Source organism: Diadema antillarum, unplaced genomic scaffold (genome assembly GCF_040938485.1).
Source record: "Diadema antillarum isolate AM-2024a unplaced genomic scaffold, OU_Dant_1.0 scf00000001, whole genome shotgun sequence".
Taxonomy (NCBI): domain Eukaryota; kingdom Metazoa; phylum Echinodermata; class Echinoidea; order Diadematoida; family Diadematidae; genus Diadema; species Diadema antillarum.
The window spans coordinates 4,620,879-4,646,875 of NW_027270890.1; the positions used below are offsets into that span (position 1 = coordinate 4,620,879).

General features: G+C 37.3%; 1 protein-coding gene across 1 annotated transcript in view; it reads right to left on the reverse strand.

Annotated features, from left to right (window-relative positions):
* Positions 1-25,997, reverse strand: part of LOC139724028 (SID1 transmembrane family member 1-like) — a 130,017-nt gene that overhangs the window by 79,379 nt on the left and 24,641 nt on the right. Inside the window, exons 9-16 of the mRNA XM_071635264.1 lie at positions 16,795-16,944; positions 13,534-13,587; positions 10,990-11,108; positions 9,791-9,931; positions 8,760-8,833; positions 8,151-8,274; positions 7,519-7,636; positions 6,618-6,754 (exon numbers count right to left, since the gene is read on the reverse strand). Of these exons, the coding sequence (XP_071491365.1) occupies positions 6,618-6,754; positions 7,519-7,636; positions 8,151-8,274; positions 8,760-8,833; positions 9,791-9,931; positions 10,990-11,108; positions 13,534-13,587; positions 16,795-16,944 (917 nt within the window). The remainder of the gene's footprint in view (positions 1-6,617; positions 6,755-7,518; positions 7,637-8,150; positions 8,275-8,759; positions 8,834-9,790; positions 9,932-10,989; positions 11,109-13,533; positions 13,588-16,794; positions 16,945-25,997) is intronic.

The following is a 25,997-nucleotide window of genomic DNA, read 5'->3' on the forward strand; positions in this document are numbered from 1 at the left end:
TCATTATAATTTCCCTCTGAAGAGGCAATATTAGGATTGCATAGAGACAAACACTTGTAACACTGCAGGCATAGGGGTATGTTGAACATGTTGCAGTCACATACTACATCGGACACGTGCATTTCCTATCTCTACACTTCTTCTTCATACACAGAAGAAGGTTGAATCCCATTCTACTGCCCTAGGATCTCTACAGGCTAACAGAGTGAGCTAGAGACAGCTAAGAGTGAACGGCTGTCAGATTACTGGTTTGACCTCTCTCAAGCCTGGATTTCCACTGAATCCAGGGTCGTCTCCAGAAAGAAAGAAATTAAAAGCCATTTTTTTCTCTCTCCATGAGACAATGTTCTTCACATCTGGCCAAGATTTCATAAAATCAGTGGTCCCTTTACATGGCATCTAACCATTGTTGCCCCCTTTTCCCTCTTACTTTCAGCATCTGTCTGCATACTTTACAGTCTTATTCAGACTCATAGACAAACAGCTGACACGCCTGTTGTTTCTCTTCTCTAACATACATTGTACAAATGTGTACATGGAAAGCGTCACAATTCTAACCAATCCCAAAGTCACCCAGTCAAACAGTCATCCAAACAATTGCCCCTTTGAATTCTCTCACATGATCAAACCAAACTCTCTTTTTTCATTACCTTGCACAGGTTTTCTTTTCCAACTAAGACACAAATCAGCATCGACTTCTACTTCACTATCAGAATCTTGATTACAGACGGTACTCCATCTTTTTCTGAGTAATCTGTTTTGGTTTTTGTATTTTACTCAGCTACTGAGAAGTAGATAGGAGTTTGTGTGGTCCATGGGAGACAAAGAGAATAACAACCAGGAAATTTCCAAGGACTTTTACAAACCAAAGAAAAGAGGAAAAAGCAACAATTCAACAAAAGCACTGTGAGTTCAGTGAAAGTGTAATCAGAGATTGAAATGTCTGATAATTTCAGGATTCCAGCTCACATAATGAGGCATACACAATGGCATGAGTAATCCACTGAGTGCAATGTGTTTGTCTTAAAGCGCACAAAAATGTTCATACTCTCCTAAATCTACCATGACCTGAAAAAGAAAACAAAAAATGATAAAACAGGGCATGGGAGCATGCGAGGTTATGTTGACCTCAATTCTAGCGAGATAAAATCTTTTATTGCCGTCAACAATCCATGCTCTGTCTGGATCCGCCACTGAGTCTCTGGGCTGAAAATATCAAGAAATGACACGAGTTTTGTCAGGCGACAGAGAGATTTCCACAGTGGCATTTGGGTGAGTAACACACTGTGACTTGACATATTTTTTGAATGCACAACGATGAAGTGCAAGTTGATCAGTGGGGACGGATGTGAGTTCCTATGTCTGAATTCAACTGAGGAAGAGTCTAGATTGATCCTAACTGATTAAGTTTTTAGTGTACACCCTTACCAACATGCTTGTAACAGTCATTTAGTCATATGTGGAAAATAGCAACTGCAGTTACTCCTTTAAATGAAAGAAAAAACAAACAAACAATCATAAGATGCTGATGCATGATGGGATAGGAAGCAAAGTTAGGTGGAATATTCAGGGTCAAAAGACATCATCATAAAATCATCCAGCACTGAATGATAGAATCACCACAGCTAAATATCATTTTAGCTGCATCTGAAACATATTTCAGGCAGTTGAATGAAAAACCAAGCAAGAACTAAGTGTGTTTTCTTCTAGCTAGAACATCTAATGTTTTACTCAATTTGTCCTCTAGGGAGTTTGTTACACTTTACCTGTAATCACATATACAGAAACACACATACAGGCAGACACACACATACAATTGTACATGTAAATACAACATACAACCCAGAGAAATCTAGCAGGCAGGTATTTGTACATTATCACCTGGTTACACAATACTGCAGACTAAACAGGATGTTTTTAGTGCAGAAGGAAATTCCTAATGGCTCTTACAGTTGTACATGTGGCCTTGTTGACTTGTAGAGACACACTTGTAGACTACCAACCAATCACTCTTACATGTAATTTAGTCACGCAGCTCTTTTGTGCATTTGTCTTGTTTGTTGAGTTTTTGTTTTAGATGTGGCAATCCTTCCATAGGCGATGAAATTCTCATTAATTCAACTTTCTCTGTGTATGTGATTTGGTCTGACATTCTGTTACACTTTATAATGAAATACAATTTGTTCAAATGTTCCCTGTCCATAAACTAATGGCAGAATTTTCAGTAGTCCTGGAAGAGAAGTACCTCCCTATAAGTCAAGGCATACAAACTGCTACGACATACAGTTCTAAGATAAGACGCTTCTGTATTGTTCTTTTTTTCCTACAGCATTGGAATTAAATAAATACACCAGTTTTATATTCGATTAAGCTCAAGCACATTGAAACTCCCATCACTGAAAGTTAAGGAATGCTGTTTGTTGAAAGAAATAAACCAGTCAATAAACCACTGACAAGCCTTAAAACCAGTATGTGATTGCCTCTCCATACAGCATGATTTTCTTACAGATTTTTCAAAGGTACACTATCAGAAAGATAATGCCAAGTTGTGATGATATGTGCAAGTTTTGTGATGTGTACAATGTCATGCCATGTATTGCACATTTGCAAATGATATCAGATACCACATCCCAACAACAACACACACACACACACACACACACATACACACACACACCACATTCGAACTACCATTAACACTGGTATGACTACAGTACATCAGTATCAGTCTTAACACACTTCCACAATATTGCTGTTTTAACTCCTTTCCTTGTGGGAATTCCCTGTGTAATACAATACTACACTGTACATTGTACAATGTACCTTCACATTTCAAACCCTGGACATGGGAGGACTAAAGGGGAAAATCATTACCTGGTACAATGTATGTGCAATATATTCTTCAATTACACAGTAGCTACTTTACAGGCCCATTTTTAACATCTTGGCAGAAAAACAAACCAAGAAATGAAGCTGGTAACTAGTCATGAGTTGAAGGCCAGGGAGGTGATTCAGTCTTCTGAGAAACAACAGATTCATTGTTCAAGGCTCAGTGAAAGCTACGTCATCACGTCATCCGCTCTCTTGATGAGCTAAAGACTCTCTCTCTCTCAAGGAGAACATTTTAAAGAGGTACCTTATATAGGACAGTTCTAACCAAGAAATGTCAGCACTCCCATTTGAGGTCTCACAAAGTACAGGTACTCATCAAGGGAGTTGGTCTCGACAATAAACTTTGATGATTGATGGTAACCCCCTAAAAGTTCACCTCACCAAGGTGACTACATAGACACAGACTATTACCTGTCACTGTGTGTCATTTGGAACAGGAGGGAGAAGCCACAAATATGATGCAATACTCAACATATTTCTATAATTCCTGATAATATTTATATAATTCCTGATACCAATAAGTGAAAGACCCTTTGTTAAAATCCTCTAGCCATTCAGCACCATTCCTTAGAGCCAAATGACTAGATCCATTAAAAATACTCCAGCAATTCGTCACATCATTCCTTGCAACTATGTACTGTATACGACCTGATCCATTGTTTACTGACAGTAACATACAGTACATTTACATGGCAAAGGCCAAGGTAGATACAAGGCAAGCACTGTCAGATTCACACATTCCATCATTTCTTGACATAAGGTGATCATTTTACAGACATTTATTGCCTCTCCTTGAAAATATTGCATCCCATCATGCAAAAGTGCACGCGATACATTAATTTCTTCTTTAATTTACAAATAAGAAAAAAAGGAAGAGAAAGAAGAGCAATCTTACAGAAAAGTAACCTTTACAAACAAGTGGTCTCTCTATACAGGTTTCTTGACTCCAGACTACTCTTACCCCATTGAGGACGAGTCGCGAGCATAATCGGGCAGGTGTCTATGAGAAATGCGTGTTATAGCAAAATCAGCCGGTCCTCAACGGGTTAAGACAGTGAAATGAAGTGTAGTGATCTCAAACCATGAGACCACCGTAGATGGGTTTTGTATTTCTTATTTCTTGCTAGCAGCGGCACATTATGTATACTGTGTATGGACCAGTCAGTTACTGCATTTAGGTAGATAAGCAGACATGGAATCAGTAAGTGAGTCAATATCCTATGAAGACTACATGAAACTTTCACTTGAAAGTCATCTCAAAGTAACAGGTCTTCTTGACCGATTAAGTGGACGGTCAGCAAAGGGGGAGAGCTGGTGTTTATCATCCGGCCAGAAGTGTAGGAGAAGTACTTTACGACTCGTCAATTAGGCTAATTAGGCTGGCCAGGCAGGCTTTAGGATTACTGACAGATTTCCCCCCAGGCTGTGAGGGTCTTTCCTGTTCATAGCACCCCATCCTGTCTTCAGGCCACACTCATCAGTACTTACCTGGTACTCAACAGGTCTGCTAGATATGATATCCTAATTCACATTCAGGTTATACTCTGCATAAGGCAGACATTGGCCTAGCCAGAGGAAAAGGAGATGAATGTAACCATACTTCCTGTATCTCCTATCTCTATATATTCATGAATTCATCAGTGGGCCTACACTGGTATTCTATCCCTTTAGTCTCATTTGAAGAGGGCTTCTAGGTGGAGTACATTAAAGACTGAAATAGGAACAAGGCTTAGCACAATCCAAACAAATCACCCGAATACTGCCATATTCAAAGTCCCATACAGCAGTTAGTATCAATGCAGAGTGTTTATACCAATATAACTATTGTATCTCTGATTGATATCCACATGTTAGTAGGGGAAATAGAATAATATCATGGCTGTTAAAATGAAGGTCCATAGAGTAAAATTACTTTATGTGTGTAACAACATGTTTTTTCTATGAAATCAATGAAAGTCATTAATCAAATAAGACATTCTAAATTCACAGTTTCCACAATTTGGCTGTGAATGAAAACATATTCCTTGTGTTTTGGGAAATTATGAAGATACCGTGTAGGTAGAACAGATGAAAGAATATTGAGTGATATCCTTCATTTCTCAGTGGATTTTAGTAAAAGCATAATGTATCTCAACACAAAGCAGCCCTTACAGTGTTCCATAAGCCATGGCTCTGACAGGCTGATGGTGACACACATTTCCATCATCCTCACAAGTCTATTCATTGTATGTACAATGCATCCTTTTAGAATTTTGTTTTAATTCAATCTTTGTCCAACTAATCATAAAATAGAGTTGTCACAGTTATTTCCTTTGTGTGGAGTGTAGCAACTTTCTTACCAAAGAAATGTTTTTGGTTATTAATTGTTCTACAGAATATAATTTATGAATAATCTGGGATTTTAGAAAACAATAATAAGAAGAATCAAATATGAAAGTAATCATATCTGATATGACAACAAGTATTGGGATGCACAGTGAAAACATTAATTGTGAAAGGAAATCACATCAGCAAGGGATCTAACTACATGTAGTTTGTAGCAAATCCAGACTTATCCCAAGCAGCTGCTGTTAAAATCAAGAGAGGTGTGAAAGTCCCTTAAAGGGGATGGCTAGTAACCGATCAGTGGGAATCAGTGGGAATGCTGAGGGATGATTGTTCCAATCCTTGTGGGATTCATTTAAGAGTACATTATATATCTACTGTTGTGTGAAAATGATTTGCTTCAGAACGGTCTCATATTCAAGTAATGAGCAGATTAATGCCCCGTCACTGACCAGGGACGCTTACCTGGAAACATTAAACTGCACATTACTTGAATATGAGACCATTCTGAAGCAAATCATTTTCACACAAGAATAGATATATAATGTACTCTTAAATGAACCCCACAAGGATTGGAACAATCATCCCTCAGCATTCCCACTGATTCCCACTGATCAGTTACTAGCCATCCCCTTTAAGGGTCTTGTGAGAACTTCAGCGTTAAACATGTACCACTGAAGAGGGATATGAGGTACTACAGAACAACCCAGACACCTGTGGCTTGATCTAATGAGGAACTTTCTGATTAACCACATTCTCTACAATATGTACCTCCATCCAGGAGAACAACAAGTCACGAGGGACTTTCCCCACTTGATCACCAGCTCTTAGGCCATAGTTTGTGCCATAGAGGGCACTATTCGTGTTCTGTCCTTCAACTTATTGAGGCAGTCATGAATGAGGTAATTCTATTTAAAAATGACATTTAATGATAACAATGAAATTTAGAAAAGAGCTTAAAGCAAAACCCTAAAGAAAGGAGAAGCTGGATAGAATTCTCTCTAAATGACTGTGTGTCAAAGTGAATGATACATGTACATAGTGGCTGTCCATATAAATGAAATTTTCGTGTGAATTTCATTCATTTGAATAGATAGGAAGTACCCACAGCATGCTATATGGATTAGAACCAGCAGTGGTTGTCCAGTGGAAGCTCAGTGGTATAGTGGAAAAGACACCTGTCCAGTGATCAAGAGGTCGTTGGTTCAAATCCAGTCTGAGTATGTCTGCCCATGATTTTATATCATGGCTACCACTTAAACACACTGATTAATTTGGTGCTTATGTACGTCGATGTAGGGCAATTTGTCAATCAGCTGCAATATGAGGCTGTCCGTCAGGTAATGTTTGGAGTGTTGATAGATATTTATCAATCCTAGAAAAGAACATTAGATACTCACCAATCCTAGAAAGCCAATGAAAAGGATGAGAGCAAAGAGGGCGAAGGAGATGTAAGAATTAGCGTTGATGTCTGGATGTCTCTGTTGATACATCTTGAGCATCCCAAGACAAGCTATCATGTACATGTAGGCCGTATCTAGGTTGGAAACAACAAAACATCATCTAATTAACATCTTCAGGATTACATTTAATAGCGATCAAGTGACAGAATTCAGCATTCATGTGACGGAGTTGAGTGATCACATGATTCAAGTCTGTCATTAGGTAACATGTTCACTTACAACTACACCTTGTAGGCATGACACAAAAATCACTATAGTAGGCAAGTCATGTATATCAAAATTTAATCAAAATCATGAATTATCTTTCTAATTGTCATTACCAGCATCATTGATTTTGACTTTGGTCCAAAAAATACACAGTCAACCTTGCTTAAGTCAACCTCGCATAATATAAGTCGAATAACTGCCTAAGACAAAGTCTTTTCAAGTCCTCTTCTCTTCATATTCTATTGATTTCAATCCCAAGTTAGATTTTCTCTAAGTCGAAACTATTTCTTCAGTCCACATAGATTTAACTTAGCCACGGTTGACTGTATCTTTAACACTGAGCCAACTTCTTTTTTATCTTCTGGATAAGCTTTATGATTTAAAATATTTTGATGTCTGGTTGATGTCTAACCTAATAATAATCTATGGATCTGCAGTGTTTGACAATTCCAACTCATAGCTGTATCACAATCTTTACTACAAATTGCACACATTGAGGACAAGCTTATTGAGCTACATCACATATTTCCTGTAGAAACCTGCCAGAGTACACACAGGACTTGACCTCAAAGGGTTAACACAAAGAATCCAAGGATGAAGACGAGCTGAGCTGGTGGCTCTCTGTACTCACCAAACTGGTAGTTAGCTCTGTTAGGACATACATGGTAACATCCACTCATCACACCTTCCATGACAAGGGCATAGCCAAGGGCATAGAGAAGACCATAGTGTTTGGGGATGCCATTCACCTGCAGATTGTGATATACACAGTGTAATATATGACATACAATGTGTACATGGTGTATCTATTACATACATGGTGTATCACTGAATTAATTCGAGATGATAGAAAAACAATAACTGTGGCACTAAATTCATTCATTTGAGTTATGGGGAAATATGATACACAAAGTGTAATAATTAATTCATTTATTTGCAGTGTTAAAGGAAAATATTACTCAGTGTATCAGTGAATTCATTCATTCAAGATGTTAAAGCAGGATTTGTTACAATGTGTCATATACTGTTCTATCATTAGCTTCTTTCTTATTACTTGAAGGTCTCAGAAGAAGTATAACTGCGAAATCGGAATAAGTATTATGATTGCAAAATCACCACAACATAATTCCACAATGCTTTAATCTTTTGCACAATTGTATGCTTTAAAAAAAAACAGGCACAAATTCTACAAGAACATTTGTATTTTCTGACATCCTAATGTAACCTGAATGAAATGTAAATCTTGTAGGTTGATAAACTAACCGTCTCATTGATGTAACCCATCTCTACTCGCTTCTTATGGATGTAGTCTCGCCTCCAGACCAGCAACAGAAAGAGAAATCCTAGAAACACATAGCCAGTGTTGCTGAACACATTGTTGAAGGCACTGTCAATGACAGAAATGGGATCATGACTGTTTAAATATACAATAACGACATCCTAAAATCAGAACAGTACTGGAAAATCAATTCATATGTCAACAGAGATATTGTCCACTATATGACATGAGGCAAGACTCTGAAGAAGATGTAAAACTTGAAAGAAAAGTTGGCAATTATTGCAATATGAAATCTAAACTGCACAAACTTAGAGAGCATTCTACATATTAAAGGGTGAGCCTTTCTGGCACTCCATGAAATGTATCTACTCATAGATCTGCTTGAAGATGCCCACATACAAAATGTATATTGTTTAGTTGGCAGTGTCTGATAATGTTCTTTTGGGAGTCTTGCTATTTTCCAAGTGAGTTTAATGGTTTGCTATCAATGATAAAACTTGCATACAGTACAATAACAGTGGTATAACATCAATAAATGTACTTGTATACATAGAATTCTCTCTATATCTACAACCATAGCCCCTTTTCATTACCTGAACCACCCATAAGGCTTTGCACACATGAAGTTATAATAGCAAGAATCTTGGTTCCCTGTAGTTTTGGTGACCTGGAGATGGATACAAAATATATAAAACATAGTGGATGTTATTACAAATTAACTCTTTGTATTTTAGTCATCATAATGGCACCACTATGGTCATCATTATAGTTTAAGCAAAGATCAACAGCACACATTGTAACAAATAATGTAAAACCAGAAATATTCATGTGCATTTTAATTTCACAAATTTCGCAAGAGCAATAATTGGCAAAATTAAAATGCATGCAAAAGTTCTGAATGATTACACTACAGGCATTGAATGTTAGTGGCAAGTCATGAAAATTTCATGCTATGAAAAAGGCTGTCTGCTTCGTTGCAAAATTGTCATGCTGCAAAATATCTTGGTTTACAGTATATGTATGATTTGTGACCATTTTCCAAGCAATGCAAATGCCAGCATTAAATGAATATGTTCAAATCCCTGATAGTTCATCACATGGTACTTTACAAGCTCAGACTATCAAACCGTGACCTGTATTCACTGTGATCTTCAATCATGCAATTTTGGCTTCTTTTCACATAACTGCCTTTGAGGTGAGGTTATCTAAGTACCACTAGATAAATTATGATTTCAAATCTATGTGTATGATGAATTTGAGCATGATAGAACATTTATCTTTATAGTAGCCTCATTGGAATGACCATATGGATGATGGCTACAGGCTGAGAGCAAAGCTTTGTAGAGAAAAGCTTTCATGTATCTTGCTAGGTTTGGTGAGGTTGGTGACTAAGTTTGGCTTTTGTCATACTGCAAGCTCTCTTGAAGTACATTTAACACTAAATAACATGTTCAACTAAGCTCACAGTTTGCTAACAGATGAGTGATTTTTTGTTTCAATTTCCTCTTATAAAAGACAAGTTGAAATCTAAAAATACACTCTTGCTCTTTCATCACACACTCATTCAACATGTTAGGTTACCATTGACATCATTCCAAGTTAATTTAAGACTCTAAGTTCCTACCACTTGGTATGTGATGACAAGTTGGACAACAGGCAGAGCATAGAAGACTGAAACGGTGAAGAGGTTCCAGGCGTAGCGGTTGTACTTCTTCTCGAGAGAGTTGGGCTTCTTGCGAGAAAGGTCACTCACAAACAGTTCCATCTGACAAAGAGAATGATTCAACATTTACCTCGGTATTTTCTGAGAAACAGTCAAAATTTATTTTCATGATGTGGACATGGCATGATGTAACAGGCTAAGGAGGAAAAAAGATTTTCACTGTAAAAATCTGAAGACTCATGTTCTCCATACAAACCACACTGTTAGTCATATTCTTTAGGCACCTTGGGAAAAAAAAAAATCACCAGACAGAAACCTTTCTAAAGAAAGGACTTTTAACATGCTATGACAGAACATTGTCAGGCTCTGAGAAAGAAAAACATTTGACATATATACTGGCTGTACATATGTAGAGTAGAGTGGTTCTTGTCTGTAGTCTATTTTGCTATAATCATTTTTATCTTTTTTTTATATACATCTTTCATTCAGATGTTCAGCCTCATAATTCATAGCAATGATGATAAAAAAAAAAACCTTCCATCTTTTTGTGTCATCTACCTCAAATGCAATGTGACAGACACATCAAAAGGTAAAGAATATGAAAGTCCACATCTGCCTAGGATTGACCTGAATATACCTTGGTGTGGTTGTATGGGTTTCTGTGAGTGATGTCATAACTTTGTTTCAGATCTGTGTTGTTAAAAGAATCATCTATTGATTTTATATCTATTCATCCATCTATACATCCATTCATTCATTCATTCATTCATTCAGTCATTCATTCAGTCATTCATTCATTTGTTCATTCATCTATCCAAACAAGCAACTTTTGCCAAATATTATATTACTTCATTGGTTGAAAGACTACACAGTCCTTAATGGATAAAGTCTTTTTCTACAATTACTCCATAAAATCATTAATGAGATCCTCATCATAAAAAAATAATTCTCACATCTTTTAAGTGTAAGTTATTTGAGTCTGCATGTAGCAAGAAATGCCCTGGGTATTTTTAGAAAACCTAATGAAAACCAATCATTTGCACCCTAGTTCCCGATGATCACGTACTGTGACAGAACCATATTTTTCAGAATTACTACAGTCAGAGTAAAGTACATGTAGTATAATGACATAAAAGCATACTTAGTCTGGCTGTTCAGACCTTTGTTCTGTAAACCTCCTTGGTAGACTCGATATCATCCAACATGTCAATGTCTTCATCCTCGCTGTCCGTACTACCGCCATCCTCCCCTCGTCTCCTCACTGAGCCTGGGGTTGTATCTATGGCAACCAATGGTCAGGAATAAGAAAAAGTATAGTCTCCAATCTATGCTTTCGGTAAATAAACTGATGTCAAATGTAGTTACAATGCTCACATAATGCATGTAGTTTGATTCAAGGTGTGTGCATCTGTATTTCCAAACTCTTTCCAACTCCAAGAATACCTCCTACACACTGAAAAAGTGTGAATCACTTAACATTACATACATACAGTTGTACACTTATCTTGGTCAAAGCTACGGCTTGTTTGGACAGGATAACGCCATAATTACTTCTAAAATAGAGCAAACTGTCTTTCAAGTATCAAATCTTGTAGTGTTTTAGCAATCTACTGTACATGTGTATTAAAGGTATCATCAAACAGCACAATACCCTCCATCCCATTGGTGGACATTAGATTAGAAAAATAAGTATAGCATGCTAAAAATAGCAGTGTGCATAAAAGCTCACTGAGTATTACATTTATGTGAAGCTGTTAGACAATGTGTAGGGGCTTGATGAGAGAAAAAATACTAGAAAGATTCTTTAGAGTGAGGTAGCATCTTCACTTTTCTTTGGATTCTTTTTCTTTTTTTTTTGGGGGGGGGAAGGGGGCAAAAATGGAATATGGTATCAATTCTTAGAGTAGCAGGAGTGAATATGACATGGAACTAACCATAACATTGGAATGCAAGCAGATGCAAAGCAACAAGTACAGGATGTATTCCTTAACAATGGACTTCAGCATTGTTACATGAAATGGTGTTTACACAGAATGGTGTTTGTGACATTCAGTTACAGTACATCATTCTGAGTTCTATCACTGGTAGAAGAGTAACAATCATTTGTTGATAGGACAATAAGATAGCTTTTTACCGAAATGTACACACAACATGGCATCTTGATCATGATGAAATAAAAAAAGGAAAGGTGTTCACTCAAATCACTGAAAGATGAGATTGTAGTCACAGTCACACGGTCATGGCAGAAGTTGAATGACAGTTAATAGTCACATGATAGTAAGGCCAAAAAAAAAAAATTGTTGCATTGGCGTAACATGAGATTTTCAAATAGGGTCGGTCGGGCAGATTTTTTTTTTTTTTTTTTTTTTTTTTTTTTTTTTTTTTTGCTACCTGCATTTTACGTGTAAAACTCGTGCTCAGCTCAGTAAACAGTTACTGCTGCACCGAATGTGCTGTGTTCATCTATTCTACAAATCATTTATGAGGCCGCTACTACTGGAATTATACCCCTTCACAGAATTCAAAGATGTTGAAATCCCTATCCTGAATGTTTTCACTTCATATTTTACTATTTTGACTTAGATAAGATAGATGCAAATTGACCCATATGTACGATCTTTTCATCGCACACGGCGATCTCTATTACAGTCCCACATATACAGATTCGTGTAAGTTCTCCACACAAGAAACCTATGGCAAAACTGTGCACAATACATCGCAGTCTGAATGCTACGTATACACTGAATAAATCTTGTTAGAGTACGTGTCCGTGTTGGAAACAGATGACGTACTGATCAAGGAAGGCTTATGCGAGGCGCTAGATCTCTCCCTCGTACGTATCCGATATCCCCAGAGCCGTTTCCACTTCCGGGTTTGTGCGATCGCGATCGCAATCAACAAGATATTTGATATCGATAGCAAAAAAAAATAATAAAAAAACATGGGGTCGGCGGAATTTTTAGGGTCGGGCGGGTTACGCCAATGCAACAATTTTTTTTTTTTTGCCTAATGGTCATATTACAGTGTAGTTACGTTCACACGCAGTTGCCAAACTTGAAGTTTAGGTAAAAAACTTAACTGTTGATGATTAGCTCCACTCATGAATTCACGACGGAGGTTCACACGCGCACCTAAACTTTAAGTTACAACTTACGAGCAAGCCCCACTCGATGATTACAATGACCTTGAGCCCACACAAAATAGCGCAGCGAACGACACACAAGGTTCACGATAACTCATGAGCTCGTTGATTATTGTGTCCACATGGAGCGAAACTACGAGTGGGGACCCCCCATGGCTCGTGGAGAGAGAGTAAACCCTAAGATGTCTTGTGGTTCTAATCATCGACTAAACTTTAAGATTGCTAACTTTCGAGTGCGTCCACAAGGTGCTATTAAACTACAGGCTAATCATCGTGAGTTAAGTTTTTGACCTAAACTTAAAGTTTAGGAACAATGTGTGAACCTAACTATTAATAGTCATACAACAGTAATAGTCACATGACAGTACTAGTCACAGGACAGTATTGGTCACATGACGAACATGACAATAATGGTCACATGACGAACATGACAGTAATGGTCACATGACAGTAATAGTCACATGACAGTGATAGTCACATGACAGTAATAGTCACATGACAGTGATAGTCACATGACTGTGATAGTCACATGACAGTAATAGTCACATGATGCATAGCTTGCCTGTAGGGGGGCTGCTCCCATTGCTGACTATATTATCCAGCCGTCTACTGGGACCTGAAACAGTCAACACATAGTCAGTTCCATCATTAAACCACTGTATCTCCTACCATATGATATTACATTTTAAATGTTTCTTCTGGCATATGCAGACTGGCATGTTTAGATAGAATTTGAGTTGGCCATTCCTCTAGATCCCATCAAGAATAAGGAAGGATGCATTGTTCAAAAATAAGGAGCATAGAGTGTGAGAAAAAAAGAATTGGTATTAAGTTTACAGTGTTTTGTCACTGTTCTACTACATGAATCACAATTCAGCCATCTAAACAGACTTTCAAGACTAGTGATCAATTGAAGAAACAGAATCTCCTTGAGGACCTTTGTTTGGAAAATTTATCTTGCAGTAATCACAACAGAATGTCTTACCCGGTACTGAAAGAAGCAAAACAGTACTCTATAGTCAGTCTATGGCTTTAATACCAAGGAGTAAGTAAGTGGTTCAATGTGCTCTGGGCCTGCTGCATGTACATTGTATTCATTACTAATTAACCCCACTGATAGAAACATGCACAGATATATTATATTTTCTACTCATTTTGCACACAGTCCAAAATGTCTGGATAACCTGGCAGGTTTCCTTTGTTAACTGATTCTCATGGAATGACTGGATACTCAGGCTTTTCATAGAACTACTTTGCCCTGGCCCATTAACCCATTGAAGATGGACTGATTTCCCTACAACATGCATCTCCCATTCACCCCAGCCTGAGAATACTCGGGACTAGTCTTCAATGGGAAAAAAAAGAGACTAAATTCAAAGCAATTACTGCATGCAATGGTCCTACAATCAGTCAAACAAGCTGCTCAACCCCACAACATGAATCAACCAATAGTTACACGTGTACGTTCAGACGGTGATCCCTAACCTCGTGGATAACCTCTATGGGTGCAAAGTGTCGCACAGTCAATTTCGTTACGAAATGGCCGATTTCGTTGACGATATGGCCATTTCATCACAAAATCAGCCAAATTGTTGATGAAATGACTGATTTCATAATGTAATTGACCATGTGACACTTGGCACCCCATACGGCTTATCCTCAAAGTGAAGGATCACAGTCTGAATGTACTGTAAAACATGATGATTTGCGGAATGAAATTTTTGCAAATTGGAGCAGACAGCCTTTTTTTGCGGAATGAAATTTTCGTGAATTGCCACTGGCATTCAATGCATAGAGTGTAGACAAGAACTTTCGCGTGCATTTATATTTCGCAAATCTTGGTGCTCGCGAAATTCGCAAAATTAAAATACACACGAACATTCCTCATTTTACAGTAACTAGAATCTGAGTCAGTGTACTGGACACCACCAGTTATTTTTCTTCCTGGAGCTTCAACCAATCCATGCATTACACCAACCTCCAGTCTACAGGGTAAACAAAACCCACACCCTCTTTTACCTCTTAAATGAACTTTAAGGACCTTAACCCATTGAGAATGAGCTGATTCTGGTAGAACACATTGCCTATAGACACCTGCCTGACTATACTAAGGAGTAGTCTACAATGGGTTAACAATATTCATGTCATGCATCCCCTGTCATATGATAATCCACATTTCATGTTCCATCACCATAGCAACACAACAGGTGGATGCAGTCACACATCATACCAGCTTGACAAAATGAAAAGAAGACTTATTGGCATTGCAAGTAGGCTCCTAAGTTATCTCCTTATATCAGAATGTGATATGTATGTATTTTGGGCACTAAACCATGAAGAAATGAAATTGATTGCACTGAATGTGACCTTTGCTCGATAAAAAATATTGTGGAAAGATTTGAGAACTTGCTGGCATGAAATAAATGATACTAAAGTAACACCGGTAATGAAATTGAAGAGAACAGTGACTGTCTTAATTACTTTCCAAGTGCCAATCTAAAACAAAAAGCACCACTTCACTTCAGTGTACTAAGTTTTAAGTAATTGAGAAAAAAAATCCCTAACTCATAGAAGATATAAGGTGACTGCCTTTCCCCACTCCACACTCAATCCAGCCTTTAACCCATAAGATGCTAGAGATAGACACCCAACACACCATGCATGATACCTACAGAGAAGCATCTACAGTATGTCCCAAAAAAGAAAATTACAACCAGATTTTTGCATTGATAACACCCAATATGATTAAACTGTCTAAATGCTACTTCAAGGTCTTAAAATATAACATCTTAGCTCTATTTTGCAGAAAATCCCATTCAATTTGGTTAAGCGGTCACAGAGAAATGTGGATTGTTGTAAAGCATGTTGTGAGTCTGATTCTTCCAAGTTTAGCACTTCGATGCTCTTGAGTGTGAATACAATTTAGACAAAACTTGGAGGGAAGAGATTCCTGACATCCTGTACAAAATTCCTCATTTCTCTTTGACCACTGAAGCAAATCTAATGGGGTTTTCTGTAAGATGTTTGCAATGAGTTATAGTTTCATACCCTGAATCTGTATTCATATTGATTCACTATTTTTAAAGATATCATTGCGGAGCTTCCGTTGTAATATTTTTGGGGGACATACGGTAGATGGCTTCTGAAAGGGTTTAGAGTAGAGTGTTTTACCATACATAATTTCTTCAGAAGAGTCAGAATCTGTTAGAGCATGTTTAGTGAGGCAGAATGGATGGATGAGGTGAAGTAATCATTGAATGATGGTCAAGACAAGTCAGACAAGGTACGTGTATGGTTTAACGACTACATCACTGCATATAAATCAAGTCAATAGATAAGAGTATTAGTCTTACATCAAGGAGTTTATGATTCTATTTTCACTCCCTTTACTTTAATAGAAACTCAAACCTCTGTCAATTACACCAGCAAATTTCAAAAAGATATCTTTTTGTCCTACAAGAGTTTGAATACAAAATATCTTCAATTTCTCTTCAAACTGAAGCTTAAAAAAAAAAAACACTGCCTTAATCGAATAGATCACAGTCAAAATTTAAAGGTTGCATACATTTATCAGGGAAAGTCATCATCCTGTGTTTAACTACAATATGATGTCATCAATTACAAAATTGTTTTCACATAGAATAAGCTCAGGGTGAAATGGTTAGCATCAAATATGAAAGATTGATGTGCACAGCATATTTCACATCAAATCATTAGAGTAGAGGAGAATAGATTCATGGTGCAATGGTTAGCATAAAATGTGAAAGATTGATGTGTGACATTAAATTCATAGAGAAGAGAAGAAATGCAAAGTTTGTCTAACCTGCTGTGCCGTAGCTGGACGTCCGACTTTCCCTTGAAGCAAAGGGGACTTCCCCCTGCTCATTGCCGCCATCTGCTTCTACAAAGGACATGAAAAAATGAAATGAAATGAAATGTGAATATCTCCTGCTGCTGATCAAACACATCCACACTGTGGGAAAAAAAAAATGCTGGACTTAATATTAGGTGCAGCCACAAGCAAAAACACTCGACGCTTACCCAGTGCATTGTGGGAAAAAATAATATCCAGCAAATGTGGTCATGCAAGCATAAAATCAGCCATTGTATGTTTCATAAAATTTAAGGTCACACGGAATATGTGATCTCACTAGAGAGATGTGGAAGTTAATGATTGCAAGTTGTACCCCTGGAAGCTTTCACTCAGGTTCAGATTGGTATGAACCCATTGAGGACAGAGTGATTTTGCTTTAACAAGCATTTCCCATAGACACCTGCCCAAGTATTCTCGGGATCATCTTCAATGGGTTAAAGATAGAATTTTAACTTTTTGTCAGTTTCTTCTACCTGGAGGTACAGAGTTCCCACACACCAACTTGACAGTGACTACAATGTGAGATATGAAATCCTTACCAACAATATTTTTGTCTCCTACCATTACAACACAAAATTTGTGATTTCTATTCAAAATATCTAATTAATTTTAACACAAATCACCATAAATCTTACTTTGACATGCCAGATCAATGTTACAAACTGCAGGTCACTTTACAGCCTGGTAAGCAAACTATTAAGCAGCAAACAAATCACTACTAGTTATTCACACATTCTAACTACCATCACATAACAGCAGAAACTACTTGAAATGATGTAAGATGATTTGTGATGATAAAATAAACTGTGACAGGCTTGTCGGTCACTGAAGCCTTTCCTTTAGCAGATGGTTCCAGTAGCCATCAGTTCTACTGACACACTTAATGTACATGGACCTACACAAAAGTATAGAACTGATCCAGTAAGCTGAAGTATTGTGTATGCTATAATGCAGCCTCTCACTTTCAGACTATGATCAATCACAGTATGATAAATCAACATGTCAATACTATAATTATTTATTCAATCAATGACTCCACCTGAGTACAGGGTATGTGTGCCTATGACTGTTATCATGGCTATTACTGGAACAATGAATAATTGGTGTTTATTTACATAAATGAATGGCAAGGTGTCAATTAGTTTCAATATCAGTATCTGGTGACCAAACTCTTTAGGATGGTAATGTTAGGGTCTGTTCAATTGCCTCTGTCAAGGTGAACACACAGTATCATTGCCTTTAAATAATAAAAACATATACAGTCAAACTCGGATACCTCGAATTCGTCGGGACTGAAGAAAATGGTTCGACGTACGCGAATTTCGAGGTACGCGTACGTCAAATTTTCTTCGACGTATCCGATGTTTATCGATGTTCGACGTCTATCGATGTTCAACATGGTGTCTGTTATAGTGCCTACTGATTGTTTGCATGCTTGTCAATTTGAATTGAATCAACTTTTATATGAATGAATTGAGTGAAAATCGGAAATGATATCAAAATTTCAGAAATAAAGACTTTGGTGGCCCGATCGCGCCACCAAAAAAAAAAAGTAGGATGTTTGCCTTTACTTTTGAAAATGAACGGCGGTAACAATCGGCTCCGTAAGATGCTAAAATAAATGTCAGAGGTTTGCGTTTAATTGTGGAAATGAATGAACGGTAATATTCTACTCGGTATGATACTAAAATAAATGTCGGAAGTTTGCTAATACTTTTGGAAATGAATAACGATAAGACTCAGCTCCGTATGGTGCTAAAACTAATGTCAGATATTTGATTTTGCGTTCGGAAATGAATAAGGATAACATTCGGCTCCGGAAGACGCTGAAATAAATGTCGGATGTTTCCTTATACTTTCGGAAGGAAATAGCAATAGCTTTCGGCTCCGGAAGATGCTAAAATAGATGTCAGATGATCGCTTTTATGTTCGGAAGTGAATAGCTGTAATATTCTGCTCCATCATGTCCATACGATGCTAAAACAACTGTCTGATGTTTGCTTTTATATTTCGAAATGAATAACAGTAACATTCAGCTGCGTTTAATGGTAAAATTAATGTTTGATGTTTGCTTTGACGTTCGGAAGAGAGTAACAATAATATTCAACTCCTTGCGATGATAAAACAAATGCTGGATGTTTGCTTTTACGTTCGAAAGTAAATTGCAATAACATTTAGCTCCTGAAGATGCTAAAATAAATGTCAAATGTTTGCTTTGATGTTCTGAAATGAATAACAATAATATTCAACTCCGTACGCTGACAGAATAAATGGCGGATGTGTGCTCACCTGACGTTCGAAAGTAAATGTCAATAACATTCAGCTCCGGAAGATGCTGAAATACATGTCGAATGATTGCTTTTACGTTTGGCATGTTTGGAAGTGAATAGCAGTAACATTCTGCCCCATACGATGATAAAAAAAAATATTGGATATTTGCTATGGTACATTTCGAAATAAATATCAGTAATATTCAGCTATACATTTGAAGGTCCAAAAATGTCTGATGTCTGCCTTGACGTTCAAAAATGAAAAACAGTAACATTCGGCTCCGTGCGATGATAAAATAATGATAGTCAGATGATTCATTTCACTTTCGGAAGTGGACAGCAGTAACATTCGGCTCCGTTCGATAATAGAATAAATGTCGGATGTTTGAAATGAATAACGGTAATATTCTGCTCCGTATGATGCAAAAATAAATAACAGATTGTTGCTTTAACATTTGGAAATGATTAATGGTATTAATCCGCTCAGTTAGATGCTAAAACATATAGCGGATGTTTGCTTTCACGTTTGGAAATGGATTAGGATAGCATTCAGCTCCGTAAGATTCTAAAATGAATGTCGCTTGTTTGCTTTTACATTTAAAAATGAATAACGGTAACTTTCGGCTTTTTACAATGCTAAAACAAACGTCGGATGTTAACAAATGTCAGCAAATGCTCCCATTTTCTCATTTCAAACGTAAGTTTTGACCTCCTAAATATATAGGCATCAACTTTCATAATAATCTCTACGCCTATTTGCCAAATCTTAAAACACAGAGTAAGATGATTGAATTTTCTATTCATTTGTTTTAGACATGGGCATCTGTATCACTTCAGTAATGCTTAATATTAATTAATCTATGTTTAGTAGGACCGATTTAGTTTTTCTAATGTTTTTCCTGATTTTTTTGTGTGTGCTATGTGTCACCAGATTTTACTTTCGACCAACAGAAAATAAAAATCAATGATATTGGTGGCCCAATAAAAGTTAGTGCGGAGCCCTGTCTATTTTATTCTTCATTGTGATCGGCCTAAACTTCCAGATTTTCATTATCGCATTGATGGAAAAAAAAGTTTCAGTGCTTGCGTTCTCGGGGAAGAATAAATGAAACAAACTTCGTGAAAAGGCAAAAAAAAAGTAAAAAAAAAAAAGGCACTACGCAGGAGATTGATGTTTTGACAGTGGAGCGTGATTAATGGCAAAGATAGGGTACCTATAACTGTCAACGTAAGCAGGTGCGCCACGACGGTTGAGAAATCTACGCGCACGGTATGACTATCTCGATCAAAAATCAGAACACAGTGGTTAAAGAAAAGCAGATGATGGGCAGCGCGTAGTGCTATCGTAAGTACAACTCCATTGTACGGATGCTAAAATGTATGTGCATACCATGTACGTGTGTTAGTAGGTGTTGGGGATTTTTCTTGTCAGCTGTGTATCGGGTATTTCTTAATTAGGCGCGCGATTGTTCTGGTCTCAGAATGTTTACAATCGAGTGTGAAAACATTTGTGACATGTCTTCGCTGTCCACGCGCGCTTAATCGGAGATGCTGAGTGATGTTTGCAATTTCGATTCGAGCAACATGCTGGGAAAAACAATAAGTTAATTAAGATCGGGACATTAGATTTCCCTTCGAGGTAACCGAAATTCGAGTTATCTTTTTCGAGCTACGCGAATTTTAATACACGGAAACTCCATAGGAACAATCGGGACTTTCATTTTGCCCCCGAGGTAAGTGATATTCGGCTTATCCGACGTCGAGGTATCCGAGTTTGACTGTAGATTAGAAATAAGGTAAAGGTTTTGAACCAGCCCTGATACATGTACTTCAAAGAAATTAAAGTTAAACGTTAGAACAATCATTAGTGAGTTACTTATGAGTCCACTCTCTAATAATTTCGGATGCTACAGCCTCCCCCACCCCCACCCCTTTCCATAGGATAATCACTGCTATCAATTTACTTGCTTGAGTTTTATTTGCACACCACTCGTGTCATAGTGCATATGGGGGTGACTCTGAAAGTTCTTGAAGAAAATGTATCATGACCTTTAACCTTTGGAAGATGAACTACTACTAGCCAATAACGGAACTGTTTAATGAATTAATTTCTCCATCATTCTTTCAGGATTAGGACTGAGATAGCAGACACAAAGAGGTGATTTCGTGATTATTAATCACTTTTTGGGATCAATAGCTGAAGTCAACTCTAGGCAAATTATCAATACTCTAACTACCATCACAGGTCAGTCATAATCAAACTTACTTCTTATGGTAACTGTTTGGGTCTAGATATCATACCAAACTCTTAGTTGTAATTGAGAAGTGGGTAAAAAACTATGGCAAAGTATATCTTTACAGCTTAATATTCAATGAAGCTAATCTGATTTTTTTTCATGAAAAAAATTGTGCAAGCTACTGTAAAAAATATATATATAAATAAACATACTGGATTATATATACATTACACAAGTAAATAATACATTGTGTGTGCTCCCTACATTGAACTTCTTACTAAATGGTGTGCCTTCTTGGTTAGAATGACTTAAAATTGTTTACTACAGCATCAGAACAAAATCATCAAATGAAAACAGAAAGCTAAATCATAACATGATTGGAGAATTGTTGACGCTTGTGAGTGATTTGATGTAATAATACCACACAGGTATACAGTGCTCAGACAATGGCAGAGGAATGGACTGAACTTGGGCAAAAATTATACTGTGTGCAAAGCAATGGGAAGAAAAATTCTAGTTTGCACACAAACAGAATAGACAGATATTGAAGAAAACAAACAAAAACAATTACAGAAAACGTGACTCTCTAAAGCTGAGGAAAGTAAAAAGAGTGATATATGAGGGAGAAAGAGAACTATGTGACTGATTTCTACCTGACTAGAGAACATGCTAGAAAAGATGTCAGAGATAGAAATTTAGGGTGCATTCTTCTCGTTCCTAACATGATCAGACATTCCAGAGAGTGAAAGAATTAGGTATAGATGACAAGTTTGAAAAACAGGCTATCATGAGCATTAACCCGTTGACGACGGGCTGATTTTGCTACGGGATGCATTTCCCATAGACACCTGCCCGAGTATACTCAGGACTCGTCTTCAATGGGCTAACTGAACAGCAAGGACACTTAAAAGAGAAAAAAATATGATGCACAAAAGCATTGTTCCAGACTTAAGATAAACCTGACAAACTTGACAATTGTTATAACAACATAAAGCATAAAACTGGCAAAACAGCAACTTTGTCTTTAAAAAAAAGGTCAGCAAAAGCACACAAAGCATGGCAAATACACCCAAAAATAGATTAAATCACTATTAATATAAATGATTCAATGCAGTATTAGTAGACAGTATATAGATGATGACTGGCGGGGGAGGGAACATACCGAATGTTCCACCCGAAGGGTTTGAAATGCTCTTGAGGGAGGTTATAAGTCCTGAAATAGCTTATAGCCTCCCGAAATAGCATTTAAAACCCTGAGGGTGGAACGTTTGGTACATGTTCCCAACAACAAAAGTCATCATCTGTTATATCATATGGGTTAGTCAAATACGTAAAATACGTCACCACCAGCACAACGCACTCGATAGCTCGCTCACCAGCTCGCATGTTGCAGAGCCAAATTCACTTGTGCGCGCACGGTCCTAGGCCTTCTGTCATTTGTTACGTGAAAATGTTTTCCCATGGGAGAACATTACAAAAATGTTCTCCCATGAGCGAACATAACAAATGTGCCTCCATCACGTGACTGTGTTTAGCCAGTCACTAACCGGTATTTGACTAACCCATGTAATATAATAAAATGTTAGTTTTCAAAATGAAAAGTGTATGGCATACTCATTGAATGGATGCTACACATACAGATAAAGAGCTCTCTAAACTCATCCAATTGTTGCATTTACCTGTGACAGTTCTGACAACAGCCTGTTATCTTTCTCAAATGATGGCTAATCGGCAACTGATGTTTTGGAGCCAATTACAGATTGTAGCAATTACCCAGGTGTGACATCTGGATTATAACAACACTGTACATTGTACATGTCAGACAGTTAAGATCCCCCCCCCCCCATCCCGTTCCATGTTGTGGGGGGTTCTCTTTATCCCGATGGCCTCTTTGATACAGCTGTTTAGGTCCGGGCTCTCTCACACTACGAACTGTCTGATATGTATGATGGCACTATCACTCAGATGTCACACCTGGGTAATTGCTAATTGGCTCCAAATCATCTCAGTTGCCGATTAGCCATCGTTTGAGAAAGATGACGGCCAGTCATCAAAACTGTCACAGGTAAATAAAACAATTGGATGTGTTTTAGAGAACTCTTTATCTATATTCATCAACCATCCTCAGGAAAGTATTTGCGATGCTATACATTACCAAGAATGAGAACTGAGTGGTAGCAAGAAGCGATGCATTCCCAAGACAGAGAGGGAGGAGTGTATCCAAGCAACCAATGATGATTGACAGGAAATGTATAAATTGTGGGAGTGGGGTACGATGAAAAATAACAAAATATTATCAACAAATCAAATCCATTTCAATGTCAACAAAATATAGGTATCAAACACAAGAACGATCCTTTCATGTCCATGGAAACACTGACAGAAAATGTATAAAACAAATAGTTCATCCAAGAACATGATTACAATTGAGTAGTATGGAACAAATTACAGCATGCAATAGTGGAGATGTGTATTCTGTATGCCACCTTCACCCTTTGCAGAATGACAATTAATGATAAAAAGCATTGATGAAGCTTCAGGTTTATTGTTTTTTGAGCAGGTTTTCAATTTCACATGGCTTTTGTTGAGACAAAAATTCTTATACTTCAGACACCTGACATAAAGCACAAAGAGAAGGTGGTTGAGTTGATTCAAAGAACTCTGATGAATAACAATCAAAGTCTGTAACCAAGGCTACTTGCAGCAGAAATGTACACTTCATGAAAGGCGCAAATTTCATAAAAGGAAATGCTATGGCATTCATTAAACAAGTTTTTTGCAGGCATCATGATTACACACATTAACTTCAAAGTGTACAAAGGCACAAGAAAACATTTCTACACATAACAGACAGGTTTGAGAACAATATGCACTTTCAGTTACATTATGAAATATCAATGTATAAAATCTCTTCAATCATTGTGGTCAAAGCAGATGATAATGATGAAGATACAAACAAATTGCAATCCTAATATTTATCTGTTTCCGGAGCATTTGAGTGAAATTTGTGTGAAGCAAAATCAAAAGTGGCTTTATTACATGATGTATGCGATGAACTTATTGCACATAGGACCATTGTAGAACCATGTGTGCCACTCAATGTCCATATTATATGTTGATCTAGTGGAGATATTTCGATAAAATCATTTGTTACTTTATTAGAATGAATCAGAAAAAAAAACCATTGAAAACCCATATTGTCACTACTCCATTCGATTGCATTGTAGGATTTTTTGTTCATATGCACAACAGATTCTGCCGATCAGATATTTTCCCATTCAAAACTTGTATCTCTCACTCCCTCAATCATCATTCTTGAGGTATTAAAGTTTGTTGAAATATAGGTAGGAAAAGAAAACAAAGAAGCAATGCCACAATGCATGCTGGGATTTGATCAGCCGTGCTGTCACATGTTATTTTGCCTCTGCACAGAAAACAACTCGGTTTAGTTTCATCCACATCTTATGTTGTCTTATCAAGCCTGACAAACAATCTTCATGGCTTCTAGAAATTCATCTCATATCTTTACTGCCGATAGCTGAAGACACTTCACAAAATGGAAGGAATACATTTCAATGCATGCCATTGATGACATCAAACAACAGACTCAGAGACATACAAACATAGAGTTGATAGAAGAGTGTGTAAACCTGTCTCACACATACCATGACACACTGTTCTGCCATCACTCTCCTGTGAGTTTCCCACACTGTACAGTGACACTGAAATAGTCACAACAATCTCACTTTACTACCAACTTTTGACTTCATTTAGCACAGAAAGAAATATGTCAGAGATAGGGTAGACAAGTCAGGCATACATACATTGTACATTGTGTCATACGTGTGCACACGTGTCTGTGTGTATACATGCATCTTTTTTTGCATGAGTGTGTGTACATTTTTCCTCTGTTAAAGGACAAGTTCACCTTCATAAACATGTGGGTTGAGTGAATTTAGCAATATCAGTAGAACACATCAGTGAGAGTTTGAGCAAAATCGGACAATCCGTTAAAAAGTTATGAATTTTTTTTTAAGTTTCAGCTCAGTCACGGCTGGATGAAAAGACTCCTATAGCTTGTGATGTCACATGAGTACAACGATATAAAGAAAGAATAAAGAAAATCCAACATATTTCCATTTTTCTCGCATAACAAAAGAACACTCCACTTCTCTCTTTCAGAAGGCAGGGGGAATAATATTACCCTTAACATACGTCAGTAGCAAGTCGAAGAACTGTGCACTTTATTAAAATAGTAAAGTTTTGTGAAATTCTCTTTTTATTTTCCATATATAGTTGTACGCATGTGACATCATACACTGTAGTAGTCTTCTCTTCCAGCAGTGACTGCACAGATACTTAAAATATTCGTAACTTTTGAACGGATTGTCCAATTTTCCTCAAACTTTCACTGATGTGTTCTACGAATATTGCTGCATTCTCTTAATCTTTATGTATATGAAGGTGGACTTGTCCTTTAATATGTATTTGTGCTAGTACAAATGGACATAGGTGTACGTGTATCTGCAATGTAAGTGTGTGTTTTACCACATAGTCTTAGTCCCAGACTGTACTTTAAAATCACATGATGCCACAAAAGAAGACCCCATGTCACCGCAGCATGAATACAGACTACTGTAAAAGA